At 35.9% G+C, this 21021-nt stretch overlaps 1 protein-coding gene across 1 annotated transcript; it reads right to left on the bottom strand.

The window, feature by feature from the left end:
* Positions 1-6648: 6648 nt before the first annotated feature.
* On the bottom strand, positions 6649-10147 carry LOC143536969 (uncharacterized). Its single transcript, XM_077030842.1, has 2 exons — positions 10095-10147; positions 6649-9756 (listed from the first exon to the last, which is right to left on the bottom strand). Exons 1-2 carry the CDS (start codon positions 10106-10108, stop codon positions 6669-6671), a joined length of 3102 nt encoding a protein of 1033 aa, XP_076886957.1. The 5' UTR covers positions 10109-10147; the 3' UTR covers positions 6649-6668.
* Between the last annotated feature and the right edge of the window lie 10874 nt (positions 10148-21021).

The raw sequence follows: 21021 nt of genomic DNA on the forward strand, positions 1-21021 counted from the left end.
CTAATTATTGATAATAACACAAAACATTTTATTGATAATATCTCAAACATTTTACAAATCATCCTAAATAAACTGGCTCTTCAGTTTGCACTCGCCAAGTTTCCCTTATTCGCATATACTTTTTTATACGATCTTTGATACAAAGACCTCCATTCGTGCGCCGCTCCGTTGGCGTATCCTTCCCATTGACGTGCTGGTAGTGGCACGGGGAAATTCCCTTCTAATTGTAGTTGAGCCAATGATTATCCTTAACATTTAACACTACTATTACCAGAATCTGAGATAGTGGTTCCGGACTCATTCTCATTGGGAAGTAACTCTCACTGGAAGTTAGATGGAGATTGATTAAAACACAGTCATACGTCTGAGCCACTACGTGTCCGTGCCCAGGTAACGTAAACCACCTATTCTTTTGCTGGAATAAAGCAGATGTTGAGTAGTCCAGCGAATCACGAACCGTGTCATAATTACATGTTACCTCGTAGTTCAACTTGTCCCTCCACCATGATTTGTTAGTGTCCATCTCATTCATCATGCTTGCTCTGACCTCCTTCCAGTTCATTTGACGCATGCCTAAGCCGACAGCGATTGCTCTGAAACCGCAATTACCATCTGGCTTTACATATGTTATTCCTGAAATGAACGGGTATGCCCAGGTGGGAATGAGGTGCCTATAACTTTCTATAATTGGGACGCCCTTTGGGTCACGCAGTAAAGGAAAACCAAGGTCGGTTGGAGTCTCTTGCATTTTAGATGAGCGTTTCGGTGGTTTAGGTATCTTAAACCGGGCCTGAGACTGAGACTGGGAACGCGACAACGAATGGGTGGGGGTTTCGGGTGTTGGTTCCCATGACAGAGAGGGGGCATAGGAGCTGTGTCTGTGGGGATCAAAAGACATGGATGGGGCGTATGTGTTGTGTCTATGGGGATCAAATGACGGGGAGGGGGCGTAGGAGCTGTATCTGTGGGGATCAAATGACGGGGAGGGGGCGTAGGAGCTGTGTCTGTGGGGATCAGTTGACGGGGACGAGGAGTACGAGCTGTGTCTGTGGGGATCAGTTGACGGGGACGGGGAGTACGAGCTCTGTTTAGGGGTTTCTCTTTTCTTGGCTTGTTGGTTTAGATTTGGACGCCCCTTAGGATCCTCTCGTTTCTCAGGCTCCTCCTTGTTTGATTTCCCAGGAAGAACAGACATTATCTTTGAGAATAGACTTTTTTTTTGCATTCGATTGTTTAGTCCTAGAACTTGTTTTTTCACATCTTCCAGTTCCGCTTCATAGTCTGGTTCTTCGTGTTGAACAAACGCCGGACTAAAATCGAGCTTCCTCCAAAATGGGTCTATGTCTTTTAATGGAATGCGTATATTGCGAATAGTGTACCAGTTAAGCTTACAAGCACACGGCAAGTCCCATGATGTTTGTAACCGGTGGTCGCACTCCGCCCCCGTATCTTGCAATGTGTCAAGCAAGGTCAACTCTTGGTCAAGTTTAGCGATAGCAAAAAGTGACACCCTGTAATGTAGCTTTTCAAACAAAGTCAAGTTATGGTACTTCTTGATCCTAACATGGGAGTCTTCAAGGGTCGCACTGATTTCTTCCATTTGGGAATTCACGACTTTAAGGGCAAACGCCGCAATAGAGTCTAGCGAATTGTTCGGCCCCGGAAGGTAACTCTTCAAGTTTGCGTGCTGGCCCTCTACTTTGTTTGTTGTATGCTCGCCGAAGTTCAGTCGGTCGTCAATCCAGCACGACACGAACTTCTCTTTGTAGGGTACCAACCAGTTGTCGCGAATATAATACCAAGCCTCTACAAACAAATAATAAAAAAACAATTTAGGCAATGTACAACTAGAATCTAAAATCATGTGTACATACAGGGCAAAGACTTACCACGTCTGCCGTGTCCAGCTAACGTTGCTTCCATTTGACCGCAGTTGTAGTCGTACATAAATTTTGTTGGCGACTCATACAGTACTTTCCACCAATAATTGAATGATTTAAAGATATCTGTCTGAAAAAGACTCTTATGTTTTTTCTGTATGTTCTGCATGATGTGCCACCTAGAAAGGTTTTTGGTAGCATTGGGAAAGACTGTTTCACAGGCATTTATCAAGGCTTGGTCCTTGTCAGTCAGGTTGACACGCAACTCCCTACAATCGACGAGCATGTCTTTAAGTCGTTCCAGGGCCCATGTGAAGTTACACTCTTCCTCCCTAAAGATAACTGCGTGCGCAATACAGAAAGACTTTGATGTCGACGTCACACCAACAAATTGAACGAACGGCCACTTGTACATGTTGGTGTTGTACGTCGTGTCAATTAACAACAAATCTGGGAACGCACGCCACATGGTATGCGACTTCTCGTGACAAAAGAAAACATTATCCGTCCTATTGGTGGAAGGATCTCCCATGTGTAAAAGGTAAACCCATGGGTTTGAAGAAAGTTTTCAAGTACCTACGTTGGGTTTAACAAAAAATTAATAAATATTACAAATATTCTTATTCAACATCATAATTATAATAATTTTATTATAACAAAATGATATTATAAATAATAATATTATTAAATCATACAGAATATATATATTTTATATATGATAAAACAAAACAATATATATTCAAAATAATATATATTAAAAACACACTTGCAAAATAATAATATTCTAACAACAAGTACCTGCATGGGGGTTTCACCAATTTTATCTTGGTCATCAACAAGCTTCACGACGTTGTATATATCCCTAGTAATACATTTATTACCGGGAAAGCTTTTCTTTAGGGCTGACTTAATTTTAGCAGGCCTCAGACCCTGCTTATGCAACGTCGCAACCATATCAATTTTCTCGTCGGTCAGTTTCCTTAGTGTCGGGTGCCCCTCCTCAAACAAAACGGTATCGTGGTTGTGCGTCTCGTTGACAACCTCTAGCTTCCAACAACCACCTGGCGCGTTGTACCTCCCGACAAGTTTAAATGGACAACCCCTTTTAATACTCCCGGTATGCCTCACCGTTGCCTTGAGTTTTGGTTCCCTACCTCGATTGCATACAAGTTCAACACTTCTCTACCTTGAACGTTGGACTGAGATAACACAACCATGCTCACGTCCTGTCTTCTTAACCCAATGCACCAACTCAGCAACAGAATCAAAATACTGATATCAAGTAATGTAAATAAAGTAATATTTAGTAACGTGTTGAAAAAGAATAATAATATTTAAAAAAAAAAAAAAATAGGTCATACATTATTAGTTACATAAGAAAATGTCATCTCCCGTATGTAACGATCACCATCATCATCATCATCATCATCATCAACATCGTCATCGCCTCCTTCGTCGTGAGCCTCTTGAATGCCATCAACGACGTTGCTCATGACTGGTCTTGACATGTATGGTTGCTCTCCTAAAGGTAACTGGTACGAATTCTGGGTTCCGTAATACGGACCGTCTACATGTAACTGCTGCGAAGACTGACCATAAAACTCCTCGACTCTGGCCTCATATGTATTCGACGATGTCCTATTATCCTCCGACCACGAAGGGTGACTACCGCCGTATATGATATACCCCTGATAAAAAATATTTGGCAAGACAACGTATAATATTTAAAAATAACTAACGCGCTGTTGTACTATATAAACACACTAAATAACCTGGTCAGGATTTGGTAAGTCGTAGTGCTCAATATTTCCATACCCCGGCTCATGGTTCGAGTCGGGAAGTTCATTCAAATCTGGCAAGCCTGACTGCTCCGGCTGATCGTTGTATGCGTAGCCCGACTGCTCGTCGTTCCCTTCACCAAACAAAATATCATATAAGTCCATTATATTTTAACAAACACAAAACACAAATACTTTCTATATTTTCACAACGAAAAATATTGTCTACAATGAATTGTTGATATATGTAGAGAAATGGAGACGGAATTGATGATATATGTAGAGAAAGGGAGACGGATGTGCCAAAATTAAATTATTGTCTTGATCAGGGGCGGATCGATCGATCCTCGGCGTATTGGGTATGATTTATGACCGATTTGATCTGCCGATGTTGACGTGTACTCAATAAGCGGCGTATCGCCTAATCCGCCGCGTATTTGGTACAAACATAATAAGACAAACGCTTAGGACATAATAGGAAAAAAACCCCTAATCCTCCGCGGATCGGGCGATCCGCCACGTAGTGGGTGGGTGTTTTTATTTTTGGATGGTGTCTCTAATTTAATGTATGTATTGTCGGACTTAATTCCCGTCCTCAAGTCAGTGAGGCCGGTTGGGCCGGTTTCGAGTTACGGAATTTGAAATTAAATGAATTAGGGATAAATTAAACGAGTTGTATTTAATTAATTTATGATATCTAATTAGTAGAGAAACATGTTTTATTTATTATTTAATTAAGAGTTCGAGTCCATTTCTACTTCTACCAAGTCATGGTCTATATAACCTAATTAAAGTTGTGATTATAATTAGATGAGTTTGTAATAAGTTTTTAAGTTATATTTTTGTAGTGATACTAAATTAAGAGTTATTTAATCAAAATTCATTGTTTGCGTGTTGTTGAATTATATCAATTTCTTCTTGATATATCTCTATTTTATTAAATAGTATTTCTTTATTATTATTATTTTACCTTGATCCATTTATAATATGAATAAAATTATAGAGGCGGTGTTGAGATGAATAACCAATGCTATAATTTTTTTATAGATAGGAACAAATGCTTGAAAGATAAAGTGACAGCAGGTGAGTGAAGTTTGGTGATCACCAGGATCGATAAACACAAAAACGAAATTTACGATTTTTGTAACTTTCATTAGCTCGAAAAATTACAGTACTCAAAACTCCTGATGATATAACCAACAAGCTCGGGTATATATACTAATTTAGATTTCAAAACCCAACTAGACTAGAATACAGATACCATAATCATATTCAAATACTAATTGGTAAAAACAAATCTAAATAATAATTAATAAATAAATTCCTTGTTGTCCAAGTCATTGGCTCGACTTGTTCACCAAGTAATTTATTTCATGTAAATCAAGTTATGTGCTCAACTTGATAAACAAGACAAGAACTCATCATAGGCTCGATGAGTCGGCCAAACCCGCCTCATTGACTCGAGGACGGAAATTAAGTCCAACAATCACCCCCCTAATTTCCGACTTGAAAATTGGTGGATTTTCAATTCCGAGCATCTCTCTTTTGTCTCGATTCTCCCATTCTTTTACTCCGGATGTCTCGACATAACTCGCCGGTTCATCATCTTAAGTTAAAAGTAATTTCATGTCATCAATATTGACTTCTCTTCCTTGCTCGAAATGAACCTTTCTATCCAACAGTGAGCAAGCCAACCTTGTTGTCATTGTAGCCAAAAATGTTCAAAAGGACTGGGTCAATTTATTTCCAAAGCTGGCTTGGTTCATGGGCTCTTAAAGACCTTAAACAAGGCATGAGGTTGGGGGCTGGGGCCCTTACAATGAGAATAGAAATGTCCAATTCATCATGATAAGTCACACTCTTGATGGCTGTGTTTTCTGACTTTTATCTTATGGTCCCAATCTTAATAATAAAGTTACAACTAAAATCATCAAATTTTGAGCAATGTACAAGTTTAGCTTCACAAGGTACAAGCAGGCGAAGCGGTATCTCTAAACTTAAATCATAAAAAAACATTCCTAGATTCAAAGAGCATTTGGAAGAAAATTGGACCACCACCTTTCAAAACTTTTAACATAAGTGACAACCAAACACTTTGATGTACAACCTCCATGAGTGATCTTGTAACGGAATTCTTGTTGGAATTTTGTCAACTCAAGATTTAATTTACCTGATTCTGTTAGTTAGTATGGTATTGACAGGTCCCGTGAATGTTACATACTCTTATGGTTAAAAAGAATCATAAAAAGACACCATGGATGCAATGAAAGGGGTACAAGCCAACAAAGCGGTCTAGACTACCATCATTTTCAGCAAGGGGTAACATAGGACCACTTTTGAGAGTTTCTTCCAAAACTAAACACAAACAAGATAGTTGGTGTCAGTTGATGCAATGTACAACTTTCTTAGCATAGAATATGTGTCGTTATCATTCGTTGGCTTGTTCAAAAGCATCAAATGTACGAGACAAATTGATTCAAGACAACATGTAATAATTGATCCGTGACTCCGTGTAACTAGTTGGTTGAGTTGGGTCGTTTTCTAGAATATGAAATTTGTCATCTTCAATCTTTTTCATGAGCAAAAGTAGGCCTAATATCTCATCTTCATATGCAAATCAAGATGACACGTTGCGGTCTGTGGGCGCCATTAAAACATGAAAGCTACAATAATCTAACAGATTGTAAGGCGCCATATCCGCAATTAATCAGATGATAGAACAAAGTCACGTTTAATGCATCAAGCAGCTGTAATAGAATCAATGTCACCATTAATGCAACCAGCATTTCAAGACACATTTAAGGGCATGAAATGACCACGGACTCTGTATGTTGTGGCTCGTTGACTTGGGTCAAGAGTCAAACCATGGACTCGGTTTTAGTTTTACAATAAGATATAAAATTGAGATTACCAAAACCCGACCCATTACCATATTTACTTATTAATGCATTTAACAGACCAAAAGCAACAGAAGCCCACATAAGATATAGATTAGCCAAGTAACTTTTTATTAATCATTTTGTTTACAACTTACATTGTCTGCTCGAGACATTGTAAGAAACTGTTGTGGGCTCATTTCAAACAAGCTAACAAAGTTGTCATCTTTAGCCATGGTGGACATTAAGCCCACCTCAAAAGGGCCCGAATCACGTAACTGAAGATGGCAATCCAGTATATTATACTCAAATCTAGCATCACACCCTGATTTTTCTTTGGGCTTAATTGCTTTCCCTTTGGGCCCAGGAGCCCGGTCAAACGGGCCAGGGGCTTTGGGTGGTGTAGAAGGCTTCTCTTTTACAGGAATCACCGTACTCGAGCCACCATGATGAAACGGGCTTCTGGCCCGAACAAGTTGATTGGGAGAAAAACATTTGATTGGAGATAATGGCGATGAAGGCGTGGAGTTGCTGCTTTGGCTACTCGGCCCGTCTAAATAGCCCGTTAATCCGTTACCAGAACTCCGTTTCTTCTTTCTACGTCTCGCTTTGTCTTTTCCAATATTAACTACAAGATTCTCAGGTTTTGGTGACTCAGCCGCCATAGTAGATGCTGGTGGTGGTGGGGGTGACGGTGACAATGACAATGATGATGTCACCACTTTCTTTACGGTATCGGGTTTTAAGCAAACGTCTGGAGAATGTGTGTCAGGCAAGTTACCATCCGAGACTATAACCGAAAACATAAACAAACACGCCATTAAAACTAGAATTATGGAAACAAGACCCGCAAAGACAAATTTCTTGAACTTGATCCAAAACAGCGATCTTTTGCATATTGCGATCGTTAGTTTCGGAAGGCTGACTTTAACGGGTACAACTAGTATCCCACCCACCATACCCAGTTCAAGATCCCGAAGCACGGTTTCCGCACACGTTTCCGCACGATAAGATACTATAATCTTTCGCGATTCCCCGGGCTGCAAGACAAAACCTTTACAGCTACCAACCACAAACCCGTCCAGTTCACATTTCGTACCTGAGACCGTAATTTTGTCGACTTTTACGGGCAAGTCTCCGGTGTTCTTTGCAAACAAAACTTTCATAAACGGTTGACCGAAATTGTGCTTAAGCTCAATACTATGAACCGGGCCTGACCCGTCATGTAAAATCATAGATACCAAACCGCCAGACCCGTGCAACAATAACCACTCGACACCCGAGAGATTGTTTCTCACAAGAGCCGAACTTTTCCACGAGCACCGGCCCGACGGATGAAATATAACCGGCCCAAGAACAGTTTTCCCATGAGGATGAACGTAAGCTTCAGTTAATGCATTATGTGGTATTGAAAACCCGTATCGTGATGGGTTCGCGTGACTATTAAGAACCAAAGTCTGAAAATTTTCATCCGATTCTCGGCATTCATCAATAATTTCCCCTGAATTTAAAAGCAGCTGCATTGCAACGGGTTGGTCACTCGGGTTCACAACTTCAATCCATTTGGAATGATGGTTACCAACGAGAACAACTGGGAATGTAACCTCGTGATCATCGAGTACTGACATCCCAGTTTTAGTCCCGTGAGATCTCCAGTTTCCTAGTACTGATTCATCAGAATCCGCCTTCGATACCTTAATGGATCCGGATTGTGACCGTGAACAAAGACCTGCAAAATCACTGCACGGAATCTTAACCTCTGGGTCATTTGATTTATTCGTGTGTACGATTAATTTGCAGTTTAAATTCCTATGAAGATTTGGACTGTAAATAATCATAGCCACTTGTGTCACAGTATGAGGAAACAATATCAACCCTTCTACATATTTAGTCTGTAAAGATTCAATATTTTCACCATCTGTACTAATTTTGACCACAGTCAACAGGTCGGGACCGTCATTTTCCACCAAGAGAGACACATCAGTAGTTCCATTGACATCACAAGGCATTAAAACATCAAGATAATAAGATCGCGATTTCCCTCCAAATTCGGCTTCAAACATTATTGTATCCGAGTTCTCTCTCGAAGCATTATTAAGTAATTGGACACAAAACGAACCAAACACGTTTGTTTGAGATGGATACTGGAACACCTCTAAAATGAGCTCGCTGCTGTTCGAGCCAATGGTCCATGCCTTTTGTGGCCTTATCGCCATTACAGATTGACCAGGTTGACCAAGTTGACCGAGTTTGACATCTAACCACTCTTTAACACTAATATCAGAACTACCCGCTTGATCAATCATGCTGCAAACACCATTAACCATATACAATACATTCCCTGATGAAAACGACATCCGAGAACTAACTTCTTTCAAATGCAAAACCTCTTTAGAAGGATTAGCTAATGAAATAACCAACGGGCTCGAACCAGATGACTGTAACATGTAAGGCGGTTGAACCGCAAACCCTTGGGCCCGAATCAAAAACCCACCCGAGCTAGTTTGCAATATTATATGAGCCGAAGATAAACCTAACCATTTAGGCAAAAACACGAAACATAAAGACACGATTTCACCGGGCCCGACCTTGATTTCACTCTGATTGCAAGGGTAGAATTGTCTATTGGTACTGTAAGGTTCAAAGACGTTCAAAACGCTACTTTTATGTCTGTTTTCAACTGTCAAGTAAGCTAATGAAGGAAAATGCAAATACTTTTGACCCCAGTCGAGTAACGGGTGGCTAATCTGTACACTTTGTGACGAAAAATCATTCACATGATTTGTTTTAATCCTAACAGATAATGTGTCATTTTCATCACCACGAACACTCTCTTTCGATTCAAGCGAACAACTAACAATACTCCCATTCAATAACTGAAAATTCGCACGGTTTGATACTGTCGGTTGCATTGAATAACCCGAAACATTTTCTTCTGCACTATGAAAACCCGATAACGTTGAAGGAAAACAGAACATGTCCGAACGACTACATACGTTGTCAATATTAAGATTTGGCACCGAAGTTTGAACCTGAACCGATACATCTTCTGGGCCGGAACTTAAGTCATTTTTATAAGACCCGTACTCGTCATAGCCCGTTAGATTGTGGGTCCCGGTCCCGGTCATGGTACATGGGCCGAACCCGAACGTTATAAGCCAAAAAACGGCGCACAATGTGACAACCTTGTAATGCAATGCTTCAACATCATGGCAAAAGCCCCTGGACATTTGCAGGCCATAACAATATAAATAAATTATATATAAGAATAATAATAATAATAGAATTGATTTGACAGATATTATGTTATGTAAAGAAATTGATAGTCACATAATAAAAACCTATTTAGAGAAAGTGAATCCAAGATTGTGTGATTGAACAGTTAACAAATAGGGCAATCAATAACTCCAATTAATTTAATAAAAAAAAAAACCCCCAAATTCAAAAATGGAAGTTGAGTCCAACTAACTCTGCTACTTAATAATAAAACTTATTATAATAAGAATCGATTGAGAGACGAATTGATATTAATAAGAATAAGAAAGAAAGGATGGTGTTACCGATGATGAATCATGGTGATGAACAAGTTGTGATGATTTCAAACGTATAATCTAGGGTTTGTTTATTTGGTGGTGAAAATAATACGCTTAGAAAGGAAGCGGAATAATAAGAATAAGAAGAACACACAGTTACACGTTTCACACACACTGGTGTACACTGTACGACACAGCAGCCAATGGATGGTCTCGAAGAACGAGAAAATGAAAATGGGAATTTGTGAAGTGACGATAATGCCCTTGGAAAAGTTTAGATAGGGTTGCTTGTGATTAATGTTTTTTGTTAGGAGAGGTTGACGTGAGACAGGTGGGAGTTAATTAGGAGTTTTATTTATTTGGATTAGTTGTTTCAATATATATACAAAATGCTGCTTTTCAATTTATCAAATCTATTTAATGATAACTCCTATAAAATAATTTCAAATAATTAACATACTTAAAACTAGTAAATTGTTCAAAATGCTTGTGGCACTAACCATGGCTATTAATCTTATATATTATTTGACGTTTCTAAGAGCAAACTCAACGCATCATTCTGGAAATTGCAAATCAAGGAAAATGGATAAGGTAGCGTTGTAGGGGAGGTTTGGATGTGAAGTTTGAAGATAGGAGTGACCAGGGAAACGATCCTATTGTAAATGGTCCGGTCTTACCCGCCTACCGGACCCACATCCGGTTAATGGTATTCTCAAGATCCGGGAACCAACTCTATTGTACCATATCCGGGTCTGATCGAGCTTAGTCTCGCGGACTTACCCTGTTTATGCTCACCCATATTTGAAGTTGCAAACTTTACATATATTATAATATTAATACTTTTTAATTGCTTTTAATGGGGTTTAAAGTTTATAATGTTGAAATGAGGTTTTTAAAAATGTTTGAAATCTAGTGTGTAGTTATATGTGCTATGAATTTGATCATATATAAATCGGTGAAAATACACCTCACCCATTAAACTTGCCCCAAGATATCTACAGGTCTGTCTTTGAAAATGGTTAAAAATATTTGGGTCGAAGGCGAAATATTTTTTGGTCCTTAATAGAAAGAGGTATCTTGGTGAGTTTAAACAATTTAATTTTTATACAAGCCTTAATTTTTTTGGGCCTTATGATTTGGTTGTGTAATTACAAATGTTTTTTATAAAAATAAAGTTAAAATGTGTGAAGTGAAGTTAAAAACCACAACCTTTTGGTTGAAAGTTATACCCCTTTGCCACTAAACCAAGCTAGTGGTTGTGTAATTAAGTTTAAACATTATATATACATATTGTTTTTCATAAAAATATATAATATAATTTTTTTTATATATAATCCGGGCCTATCGAGATGTCGGCCAGGGTACGTCGACCACCCGGCCCTCCCTTGTAGCGGGCCTGGATACGTATCACATTCTCATTGTTTTATGCCTTTTAATCGTAAAATGTCTTGTATGGTAACTAGCTCCATCTTTTTATATTGACCATTGCTATGAAATGAAAGATGAAACCAATATGACATCAAAATAATCAAATGCTAGTTTGTAATGTATAAACTCTAAAGCTTTAATACACACCTAACTTATAGTACTGTTCGTGGAGTCGATAAGCTAATTCCTGTAGATGTCTATTTGTCGGGCTGTCCACCTAAACCAGAAGCAATTATAGATGCTATAACAACACTTCGTAAGAAAATATCTTGAGAAATCTATCCAGATAGAATTATGTCTCGGCGCGAGAATCGGTGTTTTACTACCAATCACAAGTTTCAGGTTGGGTATAGTATTCATACTGGAAATTATGATAAAGGATTCCTTTATCAACCGCCATCTACCTCAGAGATTCCTCCTGAAACATTTTTCAAATACAAAAGTTCAGTATCTTCCCACGAATTAGTAAATTAGACAGGATTCGTTTGCACAGAATAAAAAGTTGTGGCTCAATCTTCAGAAATTTTATCGGAAATCTGAAATACTTATACATACAAAAAAGTATTTTGGGTTAACTTGTTTAACCCCTTAATTTAATATAAAACAAGTCATGTTACGTTGATATTTACTTTGATTTATTAAACAAGTCGACCCATTTAGTTATTTAATACTAAAACAATATAGTTTTTTTTTTCTTTTTCTCTTTTTTTTGACAGGTTCACGCATTAATATTTATAAGGACACTTTTAATCTATTTATTATTACACTTGCTAACCCAATCACCACTAATTTACAATTTAACTACAAACTCATTCACATCATGTTTGCTCTATTATGATATATAGGTTATGTACATTTGTGATGTTTAGATTACACAAACTTTAATATGCCGGTGTTTGAGTTAATATCGAGTACACAAGTATATAGCTTGTGTTAGAACTGTCAACCTAATGTCCTAACACAATTGCCACTGTAACGTATGCATGTCAAAAACTTCATATTTAAGCTCAATGTTTATTCCAAAAGGCCTAAGGCTTCACTTATGATCATCGTTTTATCCATCACGGATTCATCAATTGTAACGATATAAGCTTTCTTTATTACAAATTATGCATAATATATACATCTCTAATTTATCATCCTTTTATCTTGTTTTATTATGAACTAAGTGTTATATTCTTTTTTCCCAACCGTTTGTTAATAAAGCGTTATGTATATACAACTCACATAGTTGGAGAATCTTTAATACATCTATATATATATAATATATAAACGAAGACACAAAAATCCTACGTGTCGTGATGTGGTCGCTCCCTATTTTTTTGGAGTCATCAGATTTGCTTAATTTTTAAATGGAGGTTTCTCATGCATTTGACCCGAATTCATAGGTATGGGTCTTACCAAACCCAGATATTCCTTAAACGGGTTATAACATCTCATTAAATTAAAAATTATTCTCACCAAATTATTGAATTAAAATCCTATAAAATATGATATAATAAAAATTAGTATCTTATTTATTTTAAAAATATATATATTATTTAAATTAAAAAACCAATTTGATAGTAAAAAAATAAACGGGTCTTGGGTCTCATCAAACCATAAGTATATTATTAACTTTCATAAATATTATTATTATTTATAATTAAAAAATCAATTTTATAGTAAAAATAAACGGGTCTTGAGTCTCATCAAAACCATATAACTTTTAAACCGGGTTGTAACATCTTATTTATTTATGAAATAATTTATCATCAAATCATAAGTATATTATTAACTTTCATACAATAAAATAATATAAATTTAAAAAATAAATAAATATTAGAACATTCAACAAAAAAACAAAATAGAGGGAATCTTTATTGCTTATGGTATCTAAAAGTCAAATTTAGAGAACTTCATGTTATATTTCATGAATCTTAATGCCCTGTCAACATCTATGATGTATCATCAAATTATGTCCAAGTTGATATTAATAAAAATATTACCACAGATAATTATTCTGACAACGCATCTCACTTTTCCTATAAATAACATAAACTATGTGAATTAGTAAATCCTATATTCGTATATGTAATTAGCATCTTCGTAGTTTTTTCTATATAATTTAATAAATAACAAATTTAAAATAAGCGCATAATATAACAATCGTTAAACAAAATACTACCAAACTTTTATATCTTACCGCAAATAACTAGTTTATAATCGTGCGTTTCACAAATATTGCTAGGTTATAAACTTAGTTTAAAATGTACATAACGGAACAATTTAAATTATACATAATGTACGTAAGGGATTTAGAGCTCTCACAACTCGATCTTTAATATAATGACCAAGCTTCTTACGTTCAACCATCTCTTTTAATCGCTCATTGAATCGACCGCCTTACCGATGCTGGATTGAGTTAAAACATCACAGATAACTTCTTGATAGTTTAACAATTAAGAACATAAATATATAACAAATTTAAAATATACTATGATGATATCTTGTTATCTTGTTGGAATTACTACTATATATAAATTAGAACTTTGATACCCTAAGTTTCCTGTTGCGTCACTTACCGGTATCGTATTAGTTCGTGGGTTTTTTTCGTTTTATTTAGTTCAGTTACCATAACGAACGTAGTGGAAACCCACCAAACGTCAGTTTTTTTAGTTCCGATACCATAACGAAGCTAGCGGAAACCGATTGAATTTGCGTACACCTAACGCCTCAACGCGCGTGACCGACAATGCTCGAGTTTTAAAAAAGCACAAGTTTACCGACCGCCCCTCCCCATTGGCCATTGGTTCACTGTAATTTTTATATTTTTTTCAATGTTAGCTTCGATACCGTAACGAATGTAATTGAAACTGACATAATTCTTGTCGAGTAACCGTCTCAATGCACAGGTCTACAACACTTTGATTTTACCATCGCTCGGGTTTACTGACCAAATAAACACCGTTTTAAATATTTTGTGTTTTTATATGTTAATCCTTTTATAGTTTACTTTGACAAATTATTTCTTTGGGTTTTAACGCTCAAAATGTACCAACGGTGTCTATAGCGTAACGAACGTAATCGATACCGACCGAATTCGCGTCGACTCGACGTCATAATTCCCCGGTTTTAACGCTAAGGTTTGGCTAGCTAATGGCTCGTCTGAATTACCAATGTTTCAATTCGGTTGTTTGAATTTCCAAATAACAAAAATCAAGTCATCTGTATTACCGTTTCAAGATACGTTTTACATTAGTCGACTTGTATCCTTCTACTAATCAAAAACCCTAAAACATCGGTTTGAAAGTCGGAAAAAAGCTTAACGATGTTAAGTGTTTTTTAAAGGAGGTACATTGAGACAAAAATAGTTGAAAGATTGGAACGCTGATAATGATTTTAAATATGAGATTAGTATCGAACAATACACGAAAGTTAAGAATTATTTACTTACAAATTACTAATTAGTATAAACAAGGAGTTTGACTCCACAGAATTGTTATTGGACTTTTTTCTAGCCAATCATGGTTGTCCATATACGACTTCATCTTCATAGCCACGTTTTGAGTCACCTTGCCAGATGTTATACAATCCTCTCTTCAGCAAAACCACCGAATTGACCATAATTGATCGATTAATCAAATCGGTAATCGTTCTTATATCTTTGTAACTCAACAAATTTCCTGAACTTCATCAAGCAACAAATTAGATTTAACCTAATTGAATATGGTATTATTTGAACTCAGGTAATTAATCTTTAGATTTTGTTCTGTATTGAATGTTATTACGAGCACTATTCCCCCAATAAATTTCTAGGGTTCTCATTTGCTTTTATACTTCATGTGAATTGCTTCAGCTAACAAACCGCCACCGATATAAGAATGGAAGTGTCGAATCACAACATCCTGCCCGGTATTTCGTACCCAATGTAGAAACAGGTTTGAACTAACCTCGGTGCTTTCTTGATATTGCACTTTTTCATGTATCTGATCAAAGTTTGTAGAGAAATTTACTCTGTTGCTAATCTCAATTAGTTCATTGCAAACATCTTTTTAATTGGAAAGTAAGATTGTTTTTTGCTTATTTAGTATCTTCTGGCTGCAAGTATTATCAAAGAAAAGCTTGCAGATTGTGTTAACAAGGTGCCAGGTATGTGAATTAGTATTATAATTAATTATTACTATTGATATTTGCTCATGGCATCATTGGTGGTTTTTGTATTCGCCAAGTTAAGTTACTATTTTGTAAACCTTTTATGAGTTAAGTTTTTAATAAAATAATAATTAAATGAATAGGGAATTAGAAATGGATTCATTGAACCTGGAATGCAGATCTTGATTATGCCCTTCCAAATAACTTGATTAACGAACAAGATTACACCAAGATATCTCGAATGGTGCCCGAGTGTGAAATGGCGGCAAAAAAATGCGGTACCCCGGGTTTCATGGACCCGTGAACTACTTGGTTTTACAATCAATGATTTATGCATTGCTCGGGTTAGTTTGTTGTTTTTTAACATTACACTTTTAGAGTTTTTTTTTAATTTAATTATTTATTGATTTTCGTTAATTTCACTTAAATTAGCATATTTTGGGATTAAATAACACATGTCTCACATGACTGGATCACATTCGTCACTTCTTTAGATGCTTTCAGTGTAAGTGAACAAACTTCAAGAACTATTAGTTTTTTATGTTGTTTTTTTTTGCCCTTCTTCCAAAGTTTTTTTTAGTCCCGGAGTCACCGCCATTGAAAGTGTGGTTTTCAGATTTAATTGGTATCGTTTCCTATCTGTAACTGTTTTTGTATAGATGAATTATGTGTAGTATTTTTATTGTAGTATAGATTTAATCTAAGTGTTTTTTATGTGAAAAAGTGGCTATAGATTGCTATTATGTCTTTAGACTATGGTCAACGACAACATTTTATTTAAAGCTTTAGTGACGTATGTCTGCCATTGCTGTTGTGATCTACAGATGTCGTTGTTGAGCTCCTAAGTAACTAATGTCGTCGACATCAACGAATGTAACGTACTTGAGCCTTCACGAAGAAGGCCCCAACTGGGCTCAATATCTGACACTCATTCACACTTCTGGTTCTGAAGCTCATGATGAGAATATTCACACACATTCTGCTTGTGCACAAATATGTTCTCTGCATGTTTCTTTACTTATTCGCATAACTACCTGAAGTATCTTTTATTTTGGGAAGTGAAATGCAGATAGTCGATGCTTCTTTTGATGTCCAAACTGTTACGAACGGGAATTTTATAGGTATAAAGTTGTTGTGCATTGTGCACTATGTTCATATTGCACATGTTATCAGTAACTTTCCATTTTCATTTTCTCATACAACAAATTTTTGTGTACATGTCAAAGGTTGATATAAAGTTCAAAGTTAGCCCCGTCTCATTACAACAGATTCACCTTAGTATGAGAAAAAGTGGCAGACTCACATCTAAGATCTATCTCTGTAGGTATGGTTTTATACCAGTCTTTAGGTTGGTGACTAAAGTTTACTAACCTTAAAGTTGGGTTAATGTTGGTAAAACATGACAATTGTGACTAATAGGTGCCTTTTTTTAAATGAGTCAAATATTCAAAGATATATGTTGGAAAGTATCTTGAACATGAACATTGACTTTATAGAAGAAATCTCAGTTAAATTCAAATATAGGAGTGACATAAAGAGTTTTTTTGTAAGATCATAAAGAAAGTTATTTGAACCAAACTTCGTTTTATAGGTAAAGCAAACTATAAATTTGGGGTGTAACAAGTTGGTTGGGCTGCAATTTGTTACAGGGTAGTTGTGCATTTATTTTGGTAAAAAATTGGATTGATTGTTGACTGTCGCTAGAATCCGTATGTTTACTCTTGGTTTTACTTAATATGATGGTTGTTTGCATTATCACCTAAAGACACAAGATGTTTGAAAAATTAGATGCATTTGAGTTTGATGTTACAATTTGTTTTGTGAAAAAAGTGAAATTTTTAAACAAAGCCAAGCAACAAAGACAAACAGTTTGATTTAACAACTGAAATCTGTTTTCTCAGATCATGGGTAAATATGAATCGATTAGCTGATGAGAGCTTTTGCTAAAGATGATATAGACTCAATTTTTCACGTAAGAGTGACCTAGATTAGTTTTAAATAATTTCAATGATTATGAGTTTATTTTGATGTATCATGTTTGTTTTATTACAGGAACGAACATATCAGAGCTTCAAAGGACTTTTACAAATGTGATGACCATGCTATCGTCACTGGCGTCAATACTCAAGTAAGATTACACGTTGGATTATTATCAAAAAAGTTTTGTCAACAGCCACGACTGACGGTCTATTGCAGCCACAAAATAAAACGCCTGCATAACCATCTTTTGCAACAACCTATCTGTCACGGGCTTTTTTAGTAACACAATTGTCGGAAATGAAATACTGTAAAAACATACATTGTTGCTCCAATGACACTTAACCTTTAATTATGTACCTAATCTTAGCATCTTTGGATTTGATAACCGCCCGGCGCAACGCTCCGGGTAAATTACTAGTTACCAATGAAGACTGCATCTGTTCCACTAGCATTCAATATTGCTAAAATATATTTTTCAATTTATAATAATCCTTTTTTGAGTCTTATGACTTAATTAACAGGGCAAATTCCTAATATAAGTATTTATGAAAAATAAATTTCTAGTTTTAGGTATCATTTTCTAAGAATTCCAGAAATATGCATTATAAACTAGTCGTAACGAGTAGATTATATTAACACACGAGTAGTTTGAAGAGCCAATTAAAACATGTCACGTGGCCATAAACTAACAATGACGAGCACATTTACTAATTATATAGTCGCTACGACTAAAGAGGTTACATGTCTCGTAATCAACACCCACTTGTACTGCATAAATTGTTTAGTCCCGACGAGTAGATTACAACTTTTCGAGACATGAGTAGTTTACTAAACTAACCATGACGAGTTGTATTGTTTACCAAATACATCGAATCGGTTAGTTTTTCAAGGAACTAACTGGACCGGTTTGTTTGAAAGCTCAATTAGTCATTACGAGTAGATCTTGTTCAACGACTTCTTTTTCTGGTAAACATTTCCTATACGAGTAGTTTATTACCGGTTAACTCGTCGCGACTTGTTTGACCTTACAATCTACTCGTGGCTTCTCGTTTTAGCGGTAATCCAAAAGAATCAAAATCAAGAACAAAATAATCACAGCAAATACCAACAAATACTTATGACATCAAAAGAAAAAATCTAATAATAACAACAAAATATAAATTAGCAAATAATTATAACGTCTCATAATCGAAAATTAACAAATACAAACAAGAAATAACATCAAACACTTATAAAAATAAAACCTAATAATAACAACAAATTAGTTCTAATTATTTTCATGTTAAGAATAAAATGTATTTGATCATTTTATATTTTCATAAATAAATACCAATTTTAAGAATTTTCGTAATTAACTTGGTCTTGGTTTATTGATACGGGCTGTTCTTTGACTTGCAAGTTGCAAACGGGCTGATCTAATATTCATCATTTGGGCCGGACCCAACTGTTATCAAAATAATCAATTCATTGTATTTTTTCATTCACGAGATTCTGTTACATTACGGTTGAGAATAAATTTGTGCTACCTGATTTCTGATATATAAGAATCTGTAAATTTTAGACTCTGGAGAATGAACAAATTGATTATTTTTTTAAACCCAATAATAACAAAGTAAGAGTAAGAGGGTCCAATGGTGACAATCCAATACCTATTTTGTTTGGTACAATATCTTTTTTATTAACCCCTAATTTGTTTAGTAATTACTTAGTTTAGTACCAATATCTTTTTCTTAAAACGTGTATAAGTTAATTGGGAAGCTCGAACGTCACATACTCACGTCGCCAATCTGAAATCTCGATTGAACAATAGGGTGTCTGGGTGTGAGGAGGTGATGGTGCAATAGATTCATGTCGCTAATTTAAAAGCTTTCAAGAATGCTAGGAAAGTATTTCCATTCGTTTAACTTTGTGTTTATTATTATTATTATTATTATTATTATTATTATTATTATTATTATTATTATTATTATTATTATTATTATCACAATTATCATCTCTTGGGGGGGGGGGGGGGTATAAGGACCCACTCAAAATCTCGTAGACATGCCTGCTTGCTCCCATTGTGTGGTGGTGTGCACGCCCTTCACTATGGGTGGCCATAGCCACTAAGCCATAGCTCCAGTTCCCCAAATCTTTATGTGACATTGACGATAAACACTTCGTTTCAAGCTTGTTTGTGAGGCTTAGGTTTTGATATGAATTGGAACGATATATATGAAAATATGAGCATTCGTAGAAAGTATTCACCCACATATTATAATATTTTTCCAAAATAGATATATTTTAGTTGAGCACATATATATCAACAAATGCTAGAAACTATCAGTTCCTTCTGGGGTTACATCAAATTTATTTGACTCATATAATGAGCTTGCTTAACTCATCCAGTAATGATTTTGGTAAGATAAATCTGCATGTGATCAAACAAGTTGCTTGATAATAAGTGTAGGAGATCAAACTAGCTTATTAAAGTGAAAACATTTCAAAACAACCACTTTATTACATATCAAATATTGCTAACCATCCACTTTCTTCACTAACATAATAACATTGCATGGCCAACCATATTTAATAACAAATCAAACATATTTATGCAACGAATAAAACACGTACATGGAGAAAGTAGAATGGAAGATATCTAAGGAGTTTCAGAGTTTAGAACGTGTAATGGAGTCCAGTTGTATACCCAAAAACCATGTTCTAAATCTTACATGACTACTAGAATATATATAGTATTTAGGGTTTTAGTGTTGTGCCCACATGCCCGGTTAATTTTATCTCTATATATTGTAACCCTATTGAATGAAACCCAATTAACATGACTTTTACCATGTAAGAGGGTAAAAGACTCATTAATTGTATTCCATTCAACACGATTACAACATATAGTAAGAAACCAGACCTATTGACTCGACCCTAAAACCCTAAATACTATATTCCAATACTGACACTCCATTTTAATGGAGCCCTTAAAGCTGATTAAGCATTTGGTTTAACTACTTGATTCTCTTTTGAATGACCACCACCAGGGCTGTGCCCAGGTCCTGTTGAAGGACTGGATCCTTGAGTATCATATCTGTTCTCAGTATAAGAATGATGACCGGCTCCCGGACTGTTACCTGGTGATGTAGGTCGTAAGTCATTGATCGAATCTGAGTTTGACTTCGGGTAGCCTTGAATTGGACCAGCCATCTGTGGTGGGAATGTTACCTTCTCTTCTGCATTTCTTGAAGGCTGTTGGTCCACTTTACTATTATAAACTAGTGTCTTCATGGGTTTTAGTTGTCGTCCCTCAATCACTAGGGTTTCATGGCTAGCAATTATTAGAATGATAAGCCAAGTGTATATTTTGAAGTGGGCCATGATTAATGAGAGAAATATTACTTGATATAAGAATGGAACAAGCACAATG

This window comes from Bidens hawaiensis, unplaced genomic scaffold, assembly GCF_021521415.1.
Source record: "Bidens hawaiensis isolate Kalapana, Puna unplaced genomic scaffold, B.hawaiensis_p1.1 tig00011073_1, whole genome shotgun sequence".
NCBI classification, from domain to species: domain Eukaryota; kingdom Viridiplantae; phylum Streptophyta; class Magnoliopsida; order Asterales; family Asteraceae; genus Bidens; species Bidens hawaiensis.